Genomic DNA, 25,069 nt, shown 5'->3' with positions numbered 1-25,069 from the left:
CTCTCAGTGGATGTCTGATCATCACCTCAAGCTCAACCTTGACAAGACTGAGCTGCTCTTCCTCCCGGGAAAAGATTGTCCCACTCTTGACCTAACAATCAACATTGGCACCTCTGTTGTTTCCCCGACTCAGACTGCAAGGAATCTGGGTGTGACCCTAGATAACAACCTGTCCTTCACTGCAAACATCGCTGCTACAACCCGTTGCTGCAGATACACGCTTTACAACATCAGGAAGATACGTCCCCAGCTGACTCAGAAAGCGACTCAGGTTCTGGTCCAGGCTCTCGTCATCTCACGCCTAGACTACTGCAACTCCCTCCTGGCTGGTCTACCTGCATGTGCCATCCGACCTCTGCAGCTCATCCAGAATGCAGCGGCTCGCCCGGTCTTCAACCTTCCTAAATTCTCCCACACCACTCCGCTCCTCCGCTCCCTTCACTGGCTTCCGATAACTAACTGCTAGAATCCACTTCAAGACACTGGTACTTGCGTACCATGCTGCGAATGGATCTGGCCCTTCCTACATCCAGGACATGGTTAAACCGTACACCCCAGCACGTGCACTCCGCTCTGCATCAACCAAACGGCTTGCTGCACCCTCGCTGCGAAGGGGACCCAAGTTCCCATCAGCAAAAACACGTGGGTTTGCTATCCTGGCTCCAAAATGGTGGAATGAGCTCCCCATTGACATCAGGACAGCAGATAGCTTGCACATCTTCCGGCGCAGACTGAAAACTCATCTCTTTCGACTCCACTTCGAGCGATAGAACTATTAACAAAGCACTTATATACTAATAAAGGGCTGGCTTATCTAAAGCCAGTTGAGTAGCACTTGAAATGTTTTTGCTCTATGAAACCTGATGTACTTTATGATTCTGTTTTCTTCAAGTTTGTATTTTGTTGGTCGAACGCACTTATTGTAAGTCGCTTTGGATAAAAGCGTCAGCTAAATGCAATGTAATGTAATGTAATGTTCAGCGAGCGGAGGTGATAGCCTAGCACTGAGTCCGAGACGTATTTTTTGGGAGGAAGGAAGAAAGAGAAAGAAAGACAGCGGGCGCCGATCCCCAACACCTCTGCTTCAAGTGTTTGGGGGCCCAGGGCCGTACTCTCCCTGGAAGATGATCATGGCGGCGGGTGTGTGGGCTACTCGCTCATTGCTAGAGATGCCCCCGCCTCACCAGGTCAGATCGATTATTGGGCCGCAAGGCCGAATAAGTAGCTTGGTCCACGGGCCTTGCCCCAGGCCCGGTTCCCCCGGGGACCGGTGCTCGGTGGCTTCACATGATATAGGGTCGAACCTACTTCATCACAGGCCGCCACCGCTGCCCGCCGTGTGATGTCCCTGGGATATCACGCCGCGTGGCACTTTCCAAAGAGGATCGTGTTGATCTCCTGGGAGCCCCCGTGTTTACGGAAGGGCTCTTTGGATCGATCTCCTTGCTCACGGGATGAGGAGTAGTCGCAGCGTGGCTGATTCTTGCCCATCCCCAGCGGAAGAAACACTGTCCTACACTCCCCGCCCCCGCTGTAAACCCCAGTATAGGGAGCCAGCAGGTGGGCGTGTGCACGTGAGTGGAATAAACCGAGTGCTGTCAAAGCACTGTGCGGGTTCAAGAGACGCTATTGCCGGCGTGCTGTTGTCAGAAAACACACCTTGCCTGGTATAATAGCTCTGATTAATGCATTTCACCGTTGAATGGGAAATACAGCGTTAATACGTGGGCGCGCGGCCCTCGTGAGAGTGGCCGCGGTGCGTTCGGGGACCTCCCCGGGGGAACGGAGTCTTTGCTCTACGCCTAGAGCAAAGACTCCAATGCAGTTTTCCATAGTGGTAAAGGCTGCATTATGGCAGAGCCCGCATTCACACAAGAGCACGTGGCGGTGCGTTCAGGGACCTCAGAAGAACACACTACGCCTATAAAGACTCCGATTAAATGCTGTTTGCCGTAGTGGTAAAAACAGCATTATGGTGGAGCGCGCGGCGGTGCGTTCAGGGACCTCAGTAAATAATCGGCCCTTTCTGTTGGGAGTGGTGCTCGATGCAGGCGCGCTACGCGCCACCCTGTCAGAGAGCAGAAGTGCGTCCCTTCTCCGGGCGGTTCACAGGGGGCGACAGTGACAGCTTTAACTCTCATGCAGACTTTGAGTCTCATGACGGCTCCTCACATTGTGGTCCCGCAGGGGTTACATTATATGCGCCGCCTGCAGAGGTGGTTCTCCAGCCTGCGTTTGGCACAAACGGCGGCTGATGACCATCCCCCCCCTCAGTGGAGGGCAACCTCCGGTTCTGGGGGTCTCCCGGGCGCCTCCGGAGGGGGTCTGCACTGGGACGGGTAACCCTCCTACATCACAGTGTTCACAGGAACAGGATGGGAGGGACTGCTGAAGAGGGATATAGGTGGGCGCTGGTCTCTAACGGAAACACGACACAGCAACCTCCTAGAGCTACGGGGGCTGGTAGTGTTATTCCTCCAGCATTTCATGCCCCTAATTCAAGGGAGACATGTATTGGTTCAGGAGCAACAACAGCACCACAGTGGGCTTATATCAACAGGCAGGGCGGAGTCCGCTCCGCCGCCTTGTTGGCCACAGCGGAGAGGCTGTGGTTGTGGGCATCAGAGGTGGTGGTATCTCTGAGAGCCTTCCATATCCCGGGACTGGAGGACAGGGGAGCCGACCTCATGTCGAGGGGCGGCCCCCTGCCAGGCGAATGGGTGCTTCACCCAGAGGTGGTGAAGCAGATCTGGGCCCAGTTTGGGAGAGCGGAAGTGGATCTGTTCGCCAGCCGGCGCAACGGCCACTGTGCCCTGTGGTTCTCCATGGCCCTGAGCGACGACCCGCCTTTGGGGGTGGACGTGTTTGCACGTCTGTCAGTCATCCTAGTGGCTCCGGACCGCGTCGGGGCGCCGTGGTACTCAGAGATGACACAGATGAAGGTGGGCCAGCCCTGGGCGGTTCCCCAGTTCTGGGGGGCGATGTCTCAAGAGGCAGGTGCAATCGGGGCATTACCCACTCTCGGCCAACCTCTCCAGTGGCTCCTGAGAGGGACAGGCTGAGACAGGGTGGATTGTCTGACAGCGTTATTCAGTCTATCCAGGCAGCTAGAGCTGGATCCACCACAGCCTGTTACAGGCCAAAGTGGCTGGGATTCCAGCGATGGTGTGAGGAGCGGAAAATAGAGCCCCTATCTTGTGAGTTAGGCTCTATTTTGTCCTTCTTACAGTTATTGGTGGACAGAGGACTAGCTCATTCATTCTACTATAAAAGTGTATGCAGCAGCCATCTCATCCTGTCATGAGGGATTTGGCGGCAGGTCAGCCTTTTCTCATCCACTGATGTTGCGGTTTTTACAGGGGGTCAGGAGGCTGCGCCCAGTAGTGCGCGCCTCCACCCCGCAGTGGGACCTGCCACTGGTGCTCGAGGCTTTGGTCACAGAACCATTTGAGCCTCTGGAGCTCTCCTCCCTGAAAGCACTGTCGTGGAAGACAGCATTACTACTTGCCTTAACTTCGGCCAAAAGAGTGTCCGAGTTAACCGCTCTGTCGGTGCACCCGAGCTGTTTACTGATTCGGGGTGACCAGAGCGGCGCGACACTCAGACCGAACCCCTCCTTTGTGCCCAAGAACCTAAGGAGTGCGTTCAGGTCGAGGGTTATTCAGTTGGGGGGATTTAGTCTTCCACCCCATGGTGAGGCCAGGGAAGCTACATTACACCTCCTCTGCACGGTGCGCGCGTTAGCATGTTATGTAGAGCGCACAGCTACCCTGAGACACACTGAACAGTTGTTTGTGTGCTTCGGGGGCGGGGTGACTGGAAAAGCTCTGTCCAAGAAACGCCTGGCAGGCTGGCTTTGCGAAGGCATTGCACACGCCTACGAGCAGGCAGGGAGAGGCTGTCCCACGGGGGTCCGTGCACACTCCACACGAGCTGTGGCTGCATCAACAGCCTTATTCAACGGTGCGAGTGTGGAGGATATATGCACGGCGGCGTCTTGGTCAACGCCAGGCCCCTTCATAAGTGTTATCTCTTGGATATGTCTGGCTCTTTCTCAGCGTCTGTGCTTGCTGGGGCAACACGGGACTGGTGAGGAGGGGGGGGGCTGTTGGTCAGTGGGCATCTGACCCTCTCCCCGGGCGTAAAATGCCCTTACGTTTCTCGTTCGCGGGGGACGTGGGGTGCTCTGGGCCCTTTTCAGGGCTGGAGGGCTCCCCTCGCCTGCCTGGGGGCAGGAGGGGGAGAGCCCTCCATACTATAGTCCCTACACACTCTGCACAGGGTCAGTGTTTGAGTGTGGGGACATAGGGGGCACTTGCATTCTCCCCGTGCTCTTTAGGGACTCAGGAGGGAGAGTGCATAGTGAACCCATACAGGGCTGGTTTTTTTTCCCTGTCTGGACGCAGGGGAGCCCTCAGCACTGATTTTTTCGAGCACACTTTTTTCGCGAGGCAAGCGCGTCAGGGTGTGCTCTATCGGCCGCAGCCCAGACTTCTCCACGGTTACAACCGAGGGGGAGGTGAGTGAGGCACAGTGGCTGCTAAAGCCGGTTAGGGAATGCTCCGGTATTGGGACAAAGTTAACATGGGATCACTCCGGTCATTGTACGTACTTCGTCTCACTGGAATATTAACGGTCATTGTACGTACTTCGTCTCACTGGAATATTAACGGTCATTGTACGTACTTCGTCTCACTGGAATATTAACGGTCAGATTGAATACAACATCGACCCAATTTTTCCGGTAAATGACGGGAGAGTTTTGAAAGTGACAAAACACTGTTTTCACACATTTAAAAACACTTAAACAATTAAACAATGTTTACCCAGGATTCAGGCACCTTCCCTGGCTTGTAAAATGTGGTGATGCGGCCTGGAGGTATCAGACTATTTTAAAACATGTATACCCAGGATTCAATCACTTTTCCTGGGTTACATAGTGCTGTGAAGCAGCCTGTCCTCTGGGTGGGAGAGAGCGAGGTGCTGGAAGGAGCTCTCTGGGTCACAGCCCGCTGCTGCTGTCTCCCCGTATTCACTGCACTTTTACCCAGCTTTCACACACTTATTCCTGGGTAAGAAAGCCATGTGCATCACCATGGATCTCTGCCTGTGAGTGTGGGACCCTGCTTACAGCAGTGACTCTGCTGTACTTATGTTCTTGTACATTTCATGGAAGTCTAACATAGCCTGTTTGCACATGTCAGGGCAACACACTCTCACTCCCTAAGCGTCCAGGAGCGACGTTTGGTCAGTGTCCGTGGCGTGCAGTTGTGACGCTCCTAGGCTCCTTCAGCGTCATAAAGGGACGGAAATAGCTTTCAACTGATTGCAATGTATTCCCATCTGCGGCGGGATTAGACGCTCATGGAAGCACGGCATTCGTTTGTGTCGGCTGCCCTTAAAGGCAATGTGAGCGTCCATTCCCATTGGATAACGGAGAATTGTACACCCGGAAGTAAGTATTCCTCTTACTGTGGATTGATTTTACAGTGATATCTGCACTACTCATTGACTAAAAAACACCAGATTATCCTTGATAATTACACAACATTGATTGGTTTAAATTGTGTGCAATGCTTTTGTATTTTTCCCCTTCGATTCGGAGAAACAAATATTTTTTCGGAGTAAAGGATGGCAGAAGACACTACACTACCCAGAATCTCCAGCTATCGTTTGGACTACACCATGTGCTCTGTTTGACAAACCCCGTTTTTTTCACTATTCATTCCAATGGCTGGCGTCTATGTCACGTGATCTTCAAATTTCTCCCTGCAGAAAAAGAAAACATGGCCGAACTTCGTTTTATTCTCGGTGGAAAATGCCAATTTTAAAGTTAGTTTGGCCATTAAAATGCGTTTTGATGTCCTTTGATGCGAGAGATATGAGTTGTTATTTCAGATTATGTGTGCAGTGGATGTCCATGATCTTTAGTTTGCTGGTTATTACGAAGATTACTTCAGGAAATCGCGACGTTTTCATTGTTACCAAGGTGGTTGCTAGGGACGCTGCTATCGATATTATTTCTGTTATGTTGTGTAACTGTTTAATGGTGTTATCTTTATTGCTACCCCCTTCCCCGTCAATGTATAGTGTTGGTCCACAGCGCAAACATATTAGTTTAACAAAATCCGCATCTAAAGATAGCCTACGTTATTTTCCCCTGTGCAATTCCAGTCTCACATCTCACGGCACATCGTCATTAACAAATACCGGAAACAGACCGAAAACTTAAAAAAAAATATAAAATAATACTTTATTCCGAGTGTGCTTGATTTTCTCTTTGGAAGTCATCACATAACGGCATTGTAATACACGGTTCGGCTGCATTAAATATTACATATCTGCCGTAGTTCTGTATTTATAGAGCCCTGATGAGAAGACTTATAGACAAACATGAGGAACTGAAAACGTGACGTGGATCATAAATATATCAGCCATTAAAAAACTTACATTTATTTTCACACAATACGTCTCCTTGCAGTATCAACACTAATTCGGCTGACTTTTATATTTGATCCAATTGGTAGATAGGCTGTATTTACACCATAAAGGTGCACAGCTGATATAAAGGGACACCTAGTGGTTAAAGCATGTTATTGAATTTCATTATTTTTATTATTAGATATTAATAGGATCCCTATAAAGTATATTCATTACTCGTTATTCTCTACTAATAGTTAATTAAAGACTGTATATAATGACTATTTTGCACATCCCTTTCAAGATTTCAAGATTTTCTAAGGTTTATTGACATATAATATAGGCCTACACAACTATGGTGTAGTTCTGCATTGAATGAAAAACTTGGGTCGCAGGTTCCTCAATAGTGCATTACAAGACATCTATCAATATTTGTGCATACCTCCAGCAATGTTAACTATGTTGAAGCACTTATTTTAACTGATATTATACATAATGTATTATACTCTTATAAGATGTATGTAGATATTTCATCTCCGGCCTTGTCAGGTATTGAACAATCAATAAATAAAGAACACAAAATTGTTAAATATAAAACACAGAATTTGTGTGATTATACTAAATGATTTACAAATAAACACCACTGCATATTTACAACTGTTACACATGCTGATGTAACGCAAATGTTCCAACTTGGGATCAATAAAGTATATCTTATTTTAAGCTGATCGATGGCTACTGCCATATTTGCAAAATGTGGCTCTGAACCTTAACAAGTGCATGTTTCAGGCTTATCAATTAATGTAATGTAATGTTATCAATTAACAACAGGGGTCACAAACATAAGACCAGCTGTTAAATAAAGCTCTTCTGACCTTAGCTGGCATGTGGGTATATATATTAATGCTGCCCATTATGGGCACAAGCAATTTTCACCCATTTATTAATTATATGTTTTAAATGTGAGTGTTTCCTATCCCCTAAACCTCCAGGGATGTACACAGTTTAATACTGGCAACTTCTTATTATGGGAAATACGAAAACGTCTTTTAAAACTACAACTCCCAGTAGAGACGTGCCATAGATAGAGAACATGTTGCGAAACAGAATAGCCAGCATGTGTAGTTCTGGGGACGGGGTGGGGGAGGGGGGGACGCGGTGGACCCGTTCAAATCCAGTTTTGGACAGTCTGCCGTGGTTCCATTCCATTTCAAGTGCTGTTCGAGAATCGGCGTAACCCTCGGAGCACACTCTCCAATCACAGAGCTTGAGGACTATTACGGGGTTTGTCAAACAGAGCACATGGTGTAGTCCAAACGATAGCTGGGGATTCTGGGTAGTGTAGTGTTTTCTGCCATCCTTTACTCAGAAAAAACATTTGTTTCTCCGAATCGAAGGGGAAAAATACAAAAGCATTGCACACAATTTAAACCAATCAATGTTGTGTAATTAACAAGGATAATCTGGTGTTTTTTAGTCGATGAGTAGTGCAGATATCACTGTAAAATCAATCGACAGTAAGAGGAATACTTACTTCCGGGTGTACAATTCTCCGTTATCCAATGGGAATGGACGCTCACATTGCCTTTAAGGGCAGCCGACACAAACGAATGCCGTGCTTCCATGAGCGTCAAATCCCGCCGCAGATGGGAATACATTGCAATCAGTTGAAAGCTATTTGCGTCCCTTTATGACGCTGAAGGAGCCTAGGAGCGTCACAACTGGACGCCACGGACACTGACCAAACGTCGCTCCTGGACGCTTAGGGAGTGAGAGTGTGTTGGTCAGGGAGAGATGGGTGGTGCTGTGAATAAGGCCGAATATTGATGCTGGTGTGCGGACGGTAAAGCACCGCAAAATCCACCCCCCCTTTAAGTGTTACCAGGGCCATGAGAACATCCTCCACAGGAGGGTGGGTGGTGCTGTGAATAAGGCCGAATATGGATGCCGATGGGCGGACGGTAAAGCACCGCAAAATCCACCCCCCCTTTAAGTTACCAGGGGCATGAGGTTCTGTAGGGTGTGAACATCTGGGTTTAGTCCGTGGGGGAGTGCTTAAGTCTGGGGGCCCGGGGTCTCACGGTGTGCGATGTTATGAAAGTCGAAAAAACGACAGAGTGCCAACGGAGGAGGGTCTCAAAAAAGCGCAAGTCTTCGGCGCTTCCGGCGGAAGCCCCGGACACATTTTCGCTCCCCCGTTGCATTTTACAACGGAGAGGGGAATCGAGACCTCCCTTCCTCCATCAAATAAATTAATTCATGTTTTCCAAGCTACCATCTGCACGAAATCGGAAACCCGGTTTTTGAGAGCACTTAGAAAAAAAACGGCTGTTTCACATCATGGAGGAATGTGTCCGCTACATGAGTGCTTTGGCTCGGATATAATTGTTGCCTGGAGGACCCCCAATCATGGTTCTTACCAAACTTTAAGTTTTTGAACTGGCCTCTGGAGGAATGCAAGGGGAGTTGTCACGGAATTATGAGGCACTATTTTGGGATACAATTTCTCCATTTTCACCCTTTTCCTCTGGTTCTCCCAAAAGATAACTTATAGTTTTTCTGCCTCTGGAGGAATGTAAGGAGAGTTGTCAGAGGACTCTACCCGCCTTAAGAGACACTATTTTGGGATACAATTTCTCCATTTTCACCCCTTTCCTCTGGTTCTCCCAAAAGATAACTTATAGTTTTTCTGCCTCTGGAGGAATGTAAGGAGAGTTGTCAGGGGACTCTACCCGCCTTAAGAGACACTATTTTGGGATACAATTTCTCCATTTTCACCCCTTTCCTCTGGTTCTCCCAAAAGATAACTTATAGTGTTTCTGCCTCTGGAGGAATGTAAGGAGAGTTGTCAGGGGACTCTTCTTGCTGTTTGTCTTGTCAAAATTGAGGGGTGTGTTTGAGTGGAGGGCCCTGGCTGTTTCGGCAGCCTCCGCTCCTCTCTTCTCTCCCTCCCCGAGACCAGCTCGTGCTCCCGCTGTAAAAGGCAGGTGCGCGGGCACTCACTGCCACTCACTCTAAGCCTGGCTCCCGAGCAGCGCGTTCTCCCCGGCAGTCCGCCAGCAGATGAAAAACACCCACCTCTCCGCCTCTTCCGAGGGACGAGGGAACCGCGCGGGGGGGTCTGCTGGAGGCTCCTGCCGGGGGCTCTGTCCTGCGTTTCACCGGGACCCGGCTCGAACACTCGGAACTCTAACTCCAGCGCGGTGTGGTGGCCTCGCCCTGGCCGTCCACCGTGCGCCCTCCGGGTACCTGACTCCCCTGCCTCCTCCGGGGCAGGTGTGAGGGGTTCAATGCCTCCTCCCCCCGCTGCGGCTAATGCCAGAGCAGGATGGAGCGCCCGGAGGTACTGTTGTCCCCACGTTACCATGTTGTCTGGAGGATAGGACCGAGAGATGACATACTCTCTACCCGGGTTACAAGTCACTATTTTCGGACACTTTCTTTGCTTTACCCCGGTTCTATCACTCTTTCCTCCTTTGACCATAAAACGTGTTTCCTGCTGGGGTACTGCCTGGTTCCGGGGCACCCCAAACCCTCTCATGGTCGGGCCACCATGAATTGATGCATCGGACCCAATGTTGCCATCACCAGCCCCGCGTTGGTGCGGAGGTGGGACCATTTAGCCAGGTGGTAACCCAAGTCCTCCCTTGGTCCGTGTACCAGGCATTGAAGCATCGAACATTTGTTGCAATCACCGGTTACGTTAACGCATATAAACGGAGAAACACAACAGAATTGAAATACAATTAACTGTGTCTGTTTCAGTAAGGATGTCGTCCGAATGCCCGGTGTGCAGACTCTTCTATCTGGCTTTGAACAAGCACCTTAAGCACAAACATGCAGTGCGGAACTTGGAGGAAAGAGGCATCATTCTTAAAATGGCCAGTGGCCGAATAAATGTTCGGACCATACCCTGTCACATCACAGGGTGTTCGTATGCTGGGAAGAAACTAGACCGTCATGTAACTCATGGCCACCCTGAGTTATCCCGAGATGAAGCACATCTGGCAAGGCTGAAGCATAGTGTGGCCCTGCAGTTGCTCCATGACCTCAGAGAGACTAATCCCATCATTGGAATGGCTACATCATTGGATATAGACAATGAGGAGGAATACCCCGTGCACCCTCCACCCTTCTCCCCACATACTGAGTGTGACGAAGAGGACTGCAGGCAGGTGATGCTGGAAAATGTGGCATTGAGAGCTCAGAAGGATGCCCTCATTGATGAGATGAAGACCCTGCGCTCCAGGCTGAAAAAGGGGCTAAAACCCAGGCAGCAGAGTGCCACTGCTGCTGTGCTTGAGGAAGAGGAATAATGTATACAATTTAAGGGCCTGGCAATCTCAAGTACCTCCGGCATAAACACAGCAGCCTCCGGTAGTCAGACCACTCTCAAGACTGTCATGCGGTCCCCAGCAGCCTCCGGTTGTGAGACCCCTCTCAAGACTGTCATGCGGTCCCCAGCAGCCTCCGGTTGTCAGACCCCTCTCAAGACTGTCATGCGGTCCCCAGCAGCCTCCTGTAGTCAGACCCCTCTCAAAACCCCGGTCAAGACTCTCATGCGCTCCACAGCAGCCTCCGATAATGAGACCCCTGTATGCCAGAAGACCCGTGCAGGCTCACCCAGTCTGATATGACCCACATCATCAGAGAGGTGAAAGCCAACATGAACGACTTGAAAAGGTCTGTCACTGTCCACCAGTTCAAGATTAAGAGGAACAAGCTGGATCGTCTGCCGAGCCAGGCGGAGCTTCTCGCCGCCATGGCGGCCGCTGAGAAGCGCATCCCTGATTTACTTGACCTGATGGCTTGCAACCCGACCTCAATCACCCAGTACCTGCTATATGGCTATCTAACCCTCCATTGGAGCCTTCTGTATGGCCACCGTCCGGGTGTGTACGCAAACATGACCAACACTGAGGTGTTAGAGGCGGACTTAAGGGGCACTGCTGAGGGCTACATCATCCATGTGCAGGATCACAAGACTGCCAAGACATTTGGCGAAGCACAGCTGGTGCTTACAGTAAAGGAGTTTAGCTGGGTCATGCGGTGGATGGGGATAAAAGAGGGCTTGTCGGGTCCTCAGAATGAATTCTTCCTTTTCACAACGGGGAAGCATGCCTCCAGGAACCTGAACGCTCACTTGAAGAGGGCTTGGGCTGATGCTGGGCTAGAAACAGCCGTCACCTTCACAATCCTGCGCACTGCCCTGGCTGACAATATCAAGCATCACCAAGATCCAGAAAGCAGGTTGATTCTCGCCAGGTTTATGTGTCACGACGTAAGCACTGCAGACCGGTTCTACGTGAATACGCCTGGAATAAAGGAGGGATTGAAGATCGGCTCCATGTTCAGGGCGGCAGCAGCTGCAGCAGCATCATCAGAAGGAGGTCTACCGCCGTGAGATACCTCCGAAGAGGGCTCAGGGGCGGAGAGCAGCGATACCTCTTCTTCAGGGCCGGTTGATACTCCTGATGTGGGGGTAGAGGCCGTGGACTCAGCCTTTTTCCCCTGGTGCACCGTACAAGTCAGATGGCTAATATGGCCCCCGGGCCCCCGCTAATCATGTTTTTATCATGTTTGTATTATGTTTATTATGCATACTGTGTATACTGTTTTTGTAAAAATAATGTGATAATTAAATAAATAAAAAAACATTTTAATAACGTTTAAGGTTCCCAGGGGTTGATACAGTGCCAGGTATCAGATTATTTAAACAAAGTTTACCCAGGATTCAGACACCTTCCCTGGCTTGTAAAATGCGGTGATGCGCCCTGGAGGTATCAGACTATTTTAAACAACTTTTCCCGCCTTTGAAACACTTATTCCTGGTTTTTAGCCTGTCACTTTGCAAGATATGATTTAACATTGAAACTCTCCTGGAAATGGACATATTCTGTCCTTCTCCAAGAGAGCTTCAATGTTAAATGATATCTTGCAAAATGACAGGCTAAAAATCTCTTCCAGATGTTTAAAAACACTTCCCCCGACAATTTAAACATTATTTCTGGCTTGTAAAGTGCAGTGGTAGCATCAGACTATTTAAAGGGTTACCAGGAGCATGAGAACATCCTCCACAGGAGGGTGGGTGGTGCTGTGAATAAGGATGAATATGGATGCTGGTGTGCGGACAGTAAAGCACCACAAAATCCACCACCTTTAAGTGTTACCAGGGCCATGAGAACATCCTCCACAGGAGGGTGGGTGGTGCTGTGAATAAGGACGAATATGGATGCCGATGGGCGGACGATAGAACAACACAAAATCCACCCCCCATTTAAGATTCCCAGGGGCATGAGGTTCTGTAGGGTGTGAACATCTGGGTTTAGTCCGTGGGGGAGTGCTTAAGTCCGGGGGCCCGGGGTCTCACGGTGTGCGAGGTTATGGAATTGTGCATGTCAGGGGGAGATGCTGGAGGTCATTAGTCCGTTGTTTGGGGCTCTTTGAAGGGCTACAAATAGGTGGTTTTCCCTCCTCCTAATTAGAGCTAAAATTAGGTCTGTCACTTTGGGTAAACGCACCACTGTCAGACTTCTCCTGAGAATGGACGCCCATTGTCTCTAAGATGGGTCAGGGACAGTGAGGTGGAACGGTGTGCTGGACGACAGTGCGTGCATACATCGGGGCTCCGCCCACTGTACCCATAGAGTCCAGTAGAGGGCGGAGCCTGTGAGAGATATAACGTTGGGTTACGTATTGTAACCCTTGTTATATTAGCACAGGCGGAGCCCTCTACCTTGGGGCACTGTCTGTCCTATACCGCTCGCTGAAGAGTGGTGTAGGATGGTGGTCAGGAGGCGAGGCCTCCTTTTATACGGAAGTGAGATGCCCACGCATTCAGGTAGGCCCGCCCCGGGGCCGGCTACGTCCATAGAAATCTCAGTAGGTGAATGCTTGCATGATAAGGTAGTACCCATAGAGTCCAGTAGAGGGCTCCGCCTGTGCTAATATAACAAGGGTTACAATACGTAACCCAACGTTTCTGGATCTCATGTCAGGGCTCAACGCTAACTTTTAAAAGTGGTTGCCAGGCAACCAGTCATCAGCTTTTGGTTGCCAAAACTGAAAATACGGTTGCCATTTTTAGACACCTTATATTTTAAATAATTAAGATACTATACAGTTATACATCAACTTAATAATGAAAATGTGACACAAAAGAATGTTCAAATGCTTTATAATAAGTAATTAACGCAATTATTTGAAACTTAAGTGGTAGTAAACTTGTCCACCCTCAATTGCTGGTATACTAAATACCAGTAGTGCAGCTGTTGTCATATTCTTCACAGATCACTAGTTTCTTGGTCATCCATTGTCTCCCTTTCAAGTTTGGGTTTTCCTGACCTTGGTGCTGACCCCCACCATAGACCCATTCGCCCTTCAGCATTGAAGTCTTGAGCTTGGTGCTGACCCCCACCATAGACCCATTGGCCCTTCAGCATTGAAGTCTGGATTGGCCAGACTAAAACATTTCTAATGTTAAAGAAATGAAAACCATTCACAGTAAGAATTAGATATTAATTATGAATGCTGTAAATTACCTTTAATATGTCTAACTATTTAAAATGTGTTTTATAGAAGTGATTATATTTGTATGTCAATATTTTCCTATGGTAAAGTTTCGTTTAGCACTTTTATTTTGGTAGTAATAAGATCGGGACTCTTATTTTGAAGGAACCTTTACCGGAAGTGAATGCACAACGGAGCAGAATGTACTTAATATATATTTCGCCTCTCAAGACTTTACACATTTCCTCTTTGCTTTTCGTTCGGGTTCACCTTGAGCTTTATCAGTTGAATCACTTTGAACAGTAGTCTGAGATGTTGACGGGTTGGCCGAACTTTTTACCCCACAGTCAAACAACTTAATTTGCTTCGCCATTTTTTGTAAAACAAACACACGCCGCACCGCGCACGCGAGTAAAGGTGCATCGCTTTCTGGCTCCGTAATCACACCAATGCACGTGCAACTTAAGTATCAGGTTCCGACTGGTCACAACAATAATTAAATATCACTCTTAATGCAACAAATAATGAACATTTATCTATTTTTGGGTGCACATTTTGCTGTTTGCTGTCCTTATTTATTTATGTTAAAAACTGGTTGCCACTGAAGGCAACCAAAGGCCAAGAAGTGGTTGACATTTTTTCTGAATGGTTGCCAATGGCAACCGTTACTGTTGAGCCCTGCATGTGGAGTGTAACCTGTGCAGCTCTGAGGAATCAAACTGAAAGCACACTCACACTTCCTCAGACCAGGTTTCAACCACTGCAGTCCACCATGGTCCATCCTGCAGGAAGAAACACAGTCAGGACCAACTTCATACACCTTCACTCCAATCCACCATTAGACAGGAAGCAGAGTCCCTCAGTCAGTGACAGAGACTCAGTCCGTCCGTCCGTCCGTCTGTCTGTCTGTACCTGAGTGTCTCCAGTCTCCAGAGTGGATCTTCACGTCCAGCAGACAGCAGCTTCTCTCCTGAGTCTCCTGGATGATTGTAGCTCAGGTCCAGCTCTCTCAGATGGGAGGAGGGGTTGGAGCTCAGAGCTGAAGCCAGAGAAACACAGCCTTCCTCTGTGACCAGACAGCCTGACAGACTGCACACACACACACACACACACACACACACAACACACACACACACACACACACACACACACACACCACACACACACACACACACACACCACACACACACACACACACCACACACACACACACACACACACACACACACACACACACACACACACACACACACACACACACACACACACACACACACACAAACACACACACACACACACACACACACGGTTCATCTGTTGTTCTCGTTCCAGCAATGATTATATAATTGTTTACTGTAAGAGGACACAGAGATATCTGGAGGGGGGAAAGGTAGGAACAGCTGGCCACTTTTGAGCTGAGTGGTGATTTCTAGAAGAACTTTGTTGATTCCACTAACAAACACATTCGAGAATATTGTGGATCATCTTCGTCTTTTGTAGCTGAAAACCTTCAACCAAATATTGATGACCAACTCTGTGGTGGTATCATCAGATCTGCAGTAACATTTCCCGCCGGCGGGGGACCTTGGGGTTTAACAGTTTAAAAGATGAGATTGTTTCATTTAATATTTTAATTATTAAGACACCTTCCCGTTGCACGTCTTTGTTTACTTCCGGTATGTATTTTCTACCCTCCGCAGACTGGCCATCTGTAGAATCTGGAGAATCACAGAACAGGTCAAGGGCCGGCTCGATTCGCTGATGGCCTTCAACGGCCTTCATTTTTTATGTTTTTAAAAGGCATCATTGAAGTTGCACCGACAGAGGTCCACCGTTTCCCCGATGTGAGGCTCCCCCCAGTTGACTCCCCCCCCCCCCCCCATCTATTTGGACTGGTAGATCTCGGCAGACTGGTTTAAACGTAGCTCTTGTTTAAAAAAAGGTTGGGCACCCCTGGGTTAGACGTTAGGAGCTGATTTTTGGTCTATTGGACTGCAACCCAAGAGCTGAGGACAGAGCTTCACAACTTCTCTCTGGCAATGTACAAACACTAACATAATTAAATAAAAGGTCCATCCAATAGTTTGTACAAACTGTAAAGTCCACTGAGACAAATGTAACATTTGTGATATTGGGCTATATAAATAAACATTGATTGATTGAATAGTTAATATATGAAGTAATCAGGTGTTCAGATGGTCAACATTTTTAAACAGCTTTTCACTAACCTGAGAGTCTTCAGTTCACAGTGTGGACTCTCCAGTCCAGCAGACAGCAGCTTCACTCCTGAATCCTGCAGGTCGTTGTTACTCAGGTCCAGCTCTCTCAGACTAGAGGACTGGGAGCTGAGGACTGAGGACAGAGCTGCACAGCTTCTCTCTGAGAGGTTACAGACACTCAGTCTGGAGAGGAATCAGTAATACAGAAGAAATCAATTATACACTTTTATCATTTTCTGATTAAATAATAAATAAATGTAACCTGGATAGTTATGTGTTCACGTACAGAGCTTTGTTGGAGGCTTTGACCACTGGCAGCAGCCTCAGGAGAGCCTCCTCTGAAGCAGAGTATTTCTTCAGGTCAAACACGTCCAGATCTTCTCCTGATGAAGTAAGATGAAGACCAGAGCTGTGGTCAGACCAGAGCTGACCACAGAGCAGGAGAGAGATTCTCTGTGGAGAGACTTCCTGAACTCAGGTACTGTTGGATCTGCTTCACTAGAGAACGATCATTCAGTTCATTCAGACAGTGGAACAGGTTGATGCTTCTCTCTGGAGAGGGAGCCTCTTCTATCTTCTTCTTGATGTACTGGACTGTTTCCTCTTCAGTCTCTGAGTCACTTCCTGTCTGTGTGAGCAGGCCTCTTAGGAGCTTCTGATTGGTCTGCAGTGAAAGACCCAGGAGGAAGCGGAGGAACAAGTCCAGGTGTCCGTTTGGACTCTGTAAGGCCTGGTCCACAGCACTCTGGTAGAGATGTGAGAGTTCAGGTTTGACCTCATACTGCTGGGAGGTTGTTGGTTCTTCTGACAGCAGGTTGACTCCAGAGCTGATGAAGGTCAGATGGACATGAAGAGCAGCCAGAAACTCCTGAACGCTCAGATGGACGAAGCAGAACACCTTGTCCTGGTACAGTCCTCTCTCCTCTCTAAAGACCTGTGTGAACACTCCTGAGTACACTGAGGCTGCTCTGATATCGATGCCACACTCTGTCAGGTCGTGATCATAGAAGATCAGGTTGCCTTTCTGCAGCTGCTCAAAAGCCAGTTTCCCCAGAGACTCCATCATCTCCGTGCTCTTTGGACTCCAGTGTGGATCTGTCTCAGCTCCTCCATCATACTTGATGTTCTTCACTTTGGACTGAACCACCAGGAAGTGGATGTACATCTCAGTCAGGGTCTTGGGCAGCTCTCCTCCCTCTCTGGTTTTCAACACCTCCTCCAGAACTGAAGCAGAGATCCAGCAGAAGACTGGGATGTGGCACATGATGTGGAGGCTTCGTGAGCTCTTGATGTGGGCGATGATGGTGCCGGCCTGCTCCTGATCTCTGAATCTCTTCCTGAAGTAAACCTCCTTCTGTGGGTCAGTGAACCCTCGGACCTCTGTCACCATGTCCACACACTCAGGAGGGATCTGATTGGCTGCTGCAGGTCGTGTGGTTATCCAGAGGCGAGCAGAGGGAAGCAGCTTCCCCCTGATGAGGTTTGTCAGCAGCACATCCACTGAGGTGGACTCTGTGACATCAGTCAGGATCTCAGTGTTGAGGAAGTCCAGAGGAAGTCGACACTCATCCAGACCGTCAAAGATGAACACGACCGGGAACTGATCGAACCTGCAGATTCCTGCGTCTCTAGTTTCAGGGAAGAAGTGATGAACAAGTTCCACCAAGCTGTACTTGTTCTCTCTCACCACGTTCAGCTCTCTGAAGGTGAATGGAAATATGAACTGGATGTCCTGGTTGGCTTTGCCTTCAGCCCAGTCCAGAGTGAACTTCTGTGTTAAGACTGTTTTCCCAATGCCAGCCACGCCCTTTGTCATCACTGCTCTGATTGGTGCATCTCTTCCAGGTGAGGCTTTAAAGAGGTCTTCTTGTCTGATGGTTGTTTCTGGTCTGTGTGGTTTCCTGGATGCTGTTTCAATCTGTCTGACCTCATGTTCCTTGTTGACCTCTGCAGACCCCCCCTCTGTGATGTAGAGCTCTGTGTAGATCTGGTTCAGAAGGGTTTGGTTTCCTGCTTTAGCAATGCCCTCAAACACACACTGGAACCTCTCCTTCAGGGTGGATTTGAGTTTACTGCACACTGCAGCAGGAGATCCTGAATGAACGAACAACAAGTGGAATCAGTGAGTGGGTCCTGCAGAAACACTGAGACTCTGAACATGTAAGTGTGGCTGTACAGTTTGAATCAGCTCCTCAGAGGACACACTGACGCAGACGTGTGCAGTATATTAACAGCAGAGTTTGTAAATGTAAGCTTCTCCATGTTCCTCCATCTCCTCCCCATCATGTTAAATGTGTTAAACCCTCTTACTGCTCTGCAGACGCTCAGCCAGCTCCTCCTGCTTCATGCTCCTCAGGAAGTGCAGGGTGATGTTCAGAACTGCCTCTCTGCTGCTCCTCTGCTCTTCATCCTCACCGTCCAACACCTCCTCATCCTCACTCTGACTCTCTAAGCCTTCTGGGTAATCTGAACTCAGAGCCTTCTGGATCTTCTTCAGCTCGTTCTTCACAAAAGTCACGATGTTCTCCTCCAGCAGCTGGAACAGGTTGATGAACATTGATCAGATGAATAACGTTAAAACTAAAGTTATTATGTTAGGGATAATGTGCAGCGAGGAGGACATTATTGAAAAAATAACACCCGACACAAATCTTGACCACCCTCACACTTAGGCAGGGCCACACCTCACTACAGAACCCTCTGGGATCTCTTGAACAGATTTAGTCATATGCCTTCGATCAGCAGTTCATTGAACCTGGTTCTCCAGAAGTTAGCAGAGGTAAGACCTTTTAGAGATCGACCTGGATCCGATCCTAAATTTTCATAGACTCATTAGCTTCTGAAAGGTCAATCAGTAGGTCTGATTAATAGTCAGATTAACACAGGTCCACCGACGCAGCAACAGTTAATTTAAAGAAGACAACATGTGATCATCTGTCCGTCTGAAGGCCTGCTGGTCTAAACAGAGCAACATGGACACAGTCAGGACCTGAATGGTAGATCCTCTGTAGTTCACAGTAAATGTATATTTGTACACACGATAAATATGGAGTCCAGGTCTGTGTGATGCTTCGGGGCGGACTGATCACTGGGAACCTCTGAGAACTCCTGCAGAACTCTGTGGAGAAAACATCCAGAACATTTAAAGAGTCTAATCTGCACACAGCTGACTGAAGGTGTTCTGAGATGGAGACAGAATAACAGGGTAACTGTGGCTCAGCAGCTGGAGGGGGGGGGGGGGGGTTATAAAAACACCAACATTACTGAGGCCTGAAAGCGTCCGACCATCAGAAGCCTCCCAGCAGCTGATGGTGGGAGGAACAGAAAGCCCCATTATTATCTGGAGCCTGATTTGAACCAGACTGTGGTGCCTTCTCCAAAGAGAGTCAGAGTAATAAAACCACCAGACACCTCACGCCGCCCTTCATGCCATTACCAGCTCGCTGCCTGCCGTCAAACAGAAGGGGGGGGTCGTCTAAAACAATCCATGTTTAATGTCTTAATTTGGTAGAGTAATCTTTCTTTGCTAATTATATGATTCACAATACAAATAGAAGTCATTTGAAACCAACTCAAGAGAGGTACGTTGGAGCAGGATTTACTCTTCTCCAGAGTCAGATAGTAACAGAGTCCAGTTTTAAATTTTTACCTTTCATCAGCACTTTGTCCAGCTTTAAAGTAAATAGGAGACGCCATAGACCCGTCACTCTTCATGGACACACAGCTGGGTCCATCTCCATCTCCATCTCCATCTCCAGGTCCATCTCCATCTCCAGGTCCAGGTCCAGGTCCAGGTCCAGGTCCAGGTCCAGGTCCAGGTTCAGGTTCAGGTCCAGGTCCAGGTCTCTGCTGCTGCATCCTAATACTGATATCAGAAAAAGATAAAGATGGCGTCTCCTCTCCGTTAACATGAGTCAGCAAAATGACTCCTGAACCCAACATCAATGAGTTCATTCATTAATAAAACAAATGTAATATGTTAATATGTTGATTTGAAAAACAAAACAAAAATAATTCAATTTAAAACAAATTTAATTGATTTACTTAATTGAACTACTTTTGTTGATTCACTGAATGCGTGCTAAAAAGCACACATCTGATCGTCCGGGACATGTTTCCATTGATGTGTCCGTTTTTCGCCCATATTTATTGGCAAATTATTGATAAATTCAGCAAAAGGCTGAACTCATTCACAAATTGTCCGTGTCCGCCATTGTTGTTTGCGACCACTTTACGTTTCCTTCTTTTTCATGTGTGATTAGGGTTGGTTACCGGTTCCAACATTTCGACTCCATCAGTATCACTTAGAAATGTTAGTTTCGGTTCTGCTTGTCGATTCCTATTTCAAGACAGCCTACATGTCTGAACTCGATCCTTAGAGTAATGTGTTACAGAGCCTTCTCTTCAATCTTTTTTCCACATAACGAGCATTTTGTGCTGCTCTTTTCCAATGTGGAAGCAGAATGTGTGAAAGCATACAGCACGATGCGAGGTGTGTCTCTAGACGTCTTTAGACTGGAATAGCGGGGCCCAGTCCGTGAACTCGCCTCGCAGTTGCAGACGCCAGGATAGAGGACATCAGACTCCAGATAAAATTTGCTCGAGTCCGAATCCAAGTCGGAGCGTCAATGTACAAGTTGAGTCTGAGTCATCGTGGGGGGAAAAATTCACGAGTCCGAGTTCAAGTCATCGTGCGCGAGAATTCATGAGTCCAAGTCTGAGTCGCGTCAATCAGTGCGCAAGTCGAGTCACGAGTCCTGAAAATCGGCACTCGAGTCCGACTATCTGAGGATAATACAAGCAACCATAAAACACAGTTTACTAGCGAGCCATTGAAGCCCATGAAGAATTTATCCTTCCACAACTCTTTTCATCTGCTGTATTAATAAAGTTTCCACATGTTTTCAATTTCAAGTTAAGGCGCTATCTGTGCAGAACATTACAAATATTCTTAATTTGCAGTATTTTCTTTTAAAAGTGTTCAGAAAGACTGCATCAATTATATGCTCTATCTATATATATATATATATATATATATACATATATATATATATATATATATATATATATATATATATATAACTTCAACCAAAGTCAATTTGAATAGTGGGCAAAAATGGGTTAATCTCTACGGATGTGGTGTTTTATATAGTTTACGTTCAATTTCAACTATTTTAGGCAGATACACTGAACAAAAATATAAATGCAACACTTTTGTTTTTGCTCCCATTGTTCATGAGATGAACTCAAAGATCTAAAACATTTTCTATAAACACAAAATAACCATTTCTCTCAAATATTGTTCACAAATCTGAAAAAATCTGTGATAGTGAGCACTTCTCCTTTGCCGAGATAATCCATCCCATCTCACAGGTGTGGCCTATTAAGATGCTGATTAGACATCATGATTATTGCACAGGTGTGCCTTAGGCTGGCCAAAATAAAAGGCCACTCTAAAATGTTCAGTTTTATCACAGAGCACAATGCCACAGATGTCGCATGTTTTGAGGGAGCGTGCAATTGGCATGCTGACAGCAGGAATGTCCACCAGAGCTGTTGCCGTGAATTGAATGTTCATTTCTCTACCATACGCCGTCTCCAAAGGCGTTTCAGAGAATTTGGCAATACATCCAACTGGCCTCACAACCGCAGACCACGTGTAACCACACCAGCCCAGGACCTCCACATCCAGCATGTTCACCTCCAAGATGGTCTGAGACCAGCCACTCGGACAGCTGCTGCAACAATCGCTTTGCATAACCAAATAATTTCTGCTGTCAGAAACCGTCTCAGGGAAGCTCATCTGCATGCTTGTCGTCCTCATCGGGGTCTCGACCTGACTCCGGTTCGTCGTCGTAACCGACTTGAGTGGGCAAATGCTCACATTCGATGGCGTCTGGCACGTTGGAGAGGTGTTCTCTTCACGGATGAATCCCGGTTTTCACTGTTCAGGGCAGATGGCAGACAGCGAGTGTGGCGTTGTGTGGGTGAGCGGTTTTCTGATGTCAATGTTGTGAATCGAGTGGCCCATGGTGGTGGTGGGGTTATGGTATGGGCAGGCGTATGTTATGGACGACGAACACAGGTGCATTTTATTGATGGCATTGTGAATGCACAGAGATACCGTGACGAGATCCTGAGGCCCATTGTTGTGCCATTCATCCACGACCATCACCTCATGTTGCAGCATGATAATGCACGGCCCCATGTTGCAAGGATCTATACACAATTCCTGGAGGCTGAAAACATCCCAGTTCTTGCATGGCTAGCATACTCACCGGACATGTCACCCATTGAGCATGTTTGGGATGCTCTGGATCGGCGTATACGACAGCGTGTTCCAGTTCCTGCCAATATCCAGCAACTTCGCACAGCCATTGAAGAGGAGTGGACCAACATTCCACAGGCCACAATCAACAACCTGATCACCTCTATGCGAAGGAGATGTGTTGCACTGCGTGAGGCAAATGGTGGTCACACCAGATACTGACTGGTTTTCGGACCCCCCCCAGTAAAGCAAAACTGCACGTTTCAGAGTGGCCTTTTATTGTGGCCAGCCTAAGGCACACCTGTGCAATAATCATGCTGTCTAATCAGCATCTTGATATGCCACACCTGTGAGGTGGGATGGATTATCTCGGCAAAGGAGAAGTGCTCACTATCAGTGACCATTGCATGTATAACAAATATGTGTAATGTGTATTTGTAAAGCGCTTTGAGCATCTGGAAAAGCGCTATAATAAATGTACGGAATTATTATTATTATCACAGATTTTTTCAGATTTGTGAACAATATTTGAGAGAAATGGTTATTTTGTGTTTATAGAAAATGTTTTAGATCTTTGAGTTCATCTCATGAAAAAGAGGAGCAAAAACAAAAGTGTTGCATTTATATTTTTGTTCAGTGTAAAACGTATCTCGTGCCCTCATTGGTCATGTTCGTGTGTTGGAGGAGGGGCTCTGTGAGGAATTGGCATATTTGTTCCGACTGGGTTTTCAAATTCTAGCGCACTCGAGCTGGTTTCTCCAAAATTACCTACCCCACCTTTAAGTCATAACAGTTTTTCAGGTGAGAAATGTTTAGATCACTAATATGTGATTTCGATAAAAAAAATCGTATATTAGAGGTTTTACGTTGATGTTTGGAGCTGAGTAGCTGCTGTATGAGAGGGTCTGCTTGAAGAATTTATTTTTCTCAAAATTCCCGAAAACCCAAAATGCTGTTTATTGCTGAAAATCTCAGTTTTTCCTTTTTTTTCTCCAAATTCTCCCTTTGATCTACCGATCTTCACATTTTGACTTTCAATTTCTCAAAATTCCTGACTTTATTTTGAAATCACAACATTTACTTTTTTTTTGAAAATCTCATAATTTGCCCTTTTTCTGAAAATTCCAATGTTTTTCTCTTAATTCTGTCTTTTTCTTAAATGTTTCAAAGTTCTTACAGTGTTGTTAGCTAGTGCTAACAGGAAGAACTAAGACATAAGCATTTGAACAGGAAGTGGGAAAAGGGGCGGGGCTTCATGAGGTGAATAGACGAATCAAAGTGCAGCGTAACTTAATGTTCCACACCTGAAACACAGCGATACAGATGAACCTGCTTAAAGGCCGAAACTACAGTTGTGTGATCCCAAGGCTGTAAACACAGACCATCATTCCACAACAAATCTAAAATATTCACAACAAAAATAAACCTTAATGATCTCACAACAACAACTGAAGAAAAACAAAGAAAAAAAGGACACAAAATATCTCTAGAATAACTTCCTCGACCCAAACAAGTCGCCTAGAGCTCAAACATATTTCGGCATCAACAGATTAGTGCAATCAGAGTTCAAACAAGACACAAAGTACAACCAAAAAGCTCCAGGCCGAGACGGTCTGCTGGGAAACAGATCAGAAGCGTCTGTTGTAATAAACCAATGTGACCACCACTTTCACGTAAACGAACGAAACTCGCTACCCATATCTAGGGTGCGGAGACAAACAAAAAATCCCCTTGAAGGGGTATACAAAAACGTACAGAAAGTCAGCCATTTTGAATTTGGCGTTGGAAAAAACGCGATTTATCGCCATAAAACATGTTGTCGTAACTCAATGGAAAATCGTTCAAACGGCACCAGACTTCAGTCTATCATTAATGCTCCGGCTCTAAACAGCTCTATGTCAATTATGGGGTGTCATCATATGCCGTTGCCATGGCAACGCATCCCTCGCCATAAAACACGGTGTTGTCATAAATCAATGGAAAATCGTCCAAACGGCACCAGACTTCAGACTATCATTAATGCTCCGGCCCTGAACAGCTCTATGTTAATTATGGGGTGTCATCATATGCCGTTGCCATGGTGAAAGATCCCTTGCCATGAAACACAGTGTTGTAGTAACTCCAATGGACATGGTCGTCCCCCAATCTTCACTTGTATGTCACCGCTCCATGCCTCAACAGCTCTACGTGAAATCTGAGATCTCACCATATGCCGTTTCCATGGCAACGCATCCCTCACCATAAAACATGATGTTGAATCAGCCCCTTGCAAAAACAGGGCTGGAAAGAGCAAATAGAGCGAAATGAGGCATGGCTAAAACTATATTTATATACTTTATAAAGGTATGGCCCTACAATATATTGTTCAAATATAGCATGATATGTCCCCTTTAATGTACCACACCTGAAACACAGCGATACAGATTAACCTGCTTAAAGGCCGAAACTACAGTTGTGTGATCCCAAGGCTGTAAACACCAACCATCATTCACAACAAATCTAAAATATTCACAACAAAAATAAACCTTAATGATCTCACAACAACAACTTTTGTTTTATTTGATTCATCATTCTATCTTTTATTCTGTAGATTGTGTACATTACTTTTCACTTTACTGCTTTTTGCACTCCTGGTTGGAAGCTCAAATGCATT

At 47.1% G+C, this 25,069-nt stretch overlaps 1 protein-coding gene across 1 annotated transcript in view; it reads right to left on the bottom strand.

The window, feature by feature from the left end:
• The window catches only part of LOC117557561 (NLR family CARD domain-containing protein 3-like), a 29,478-nt gene extending 9,457 nt beyond the window's left edge, over window positions 1–20,021 (bottom strand). The window contains 8 exon segments of the mRNA XM_034233440.1: window positions 14,665–14,711; window positions 14,842–15,018; window positions 16,158–16,331; window positions 16,435–16,565; window positions 16,567–18,242; window positions 18,459–18,684; window positions 19,188–19,266; window positions 19,798–20,021. Coding sequence (XP_034089331.1) covers window positions 14,665–14,711; window positions 14,842–15,018; window positions 16,158–16,331; window positions 16,435–16,565; window positions 16,567–18,242; window positions 18,459–18,684; window positions 19,188–19,266; window positions 19,798–20,006 — 2,719 coding nt within the window. The 5' untranslated portion in view covers window positions 20,007–20,021.
• Window positions 20,022–25,069: the final 5,048 nt, after the last annotated feature.

This window comes from Gymnodraco acuticeps, unplaced genomic scaffold, assembly GCF_902827175.1.
Source record: "Gymnodraco acuticeps unplaced genomic scaffold, fGymAcu1.1, whole genome shotgun sequence".
Classification (NCBI taxonomy): domain Eukaryota; kingdom Metazoa; phylum Chordata; class Actinopteri; order Perciformes; family Bathydraconidae; genus Gymnodraco; species Gymnodraco acuticeps.
This window is presented reverse-complemented; position numbering and strand designations above follow the sequence as displayed.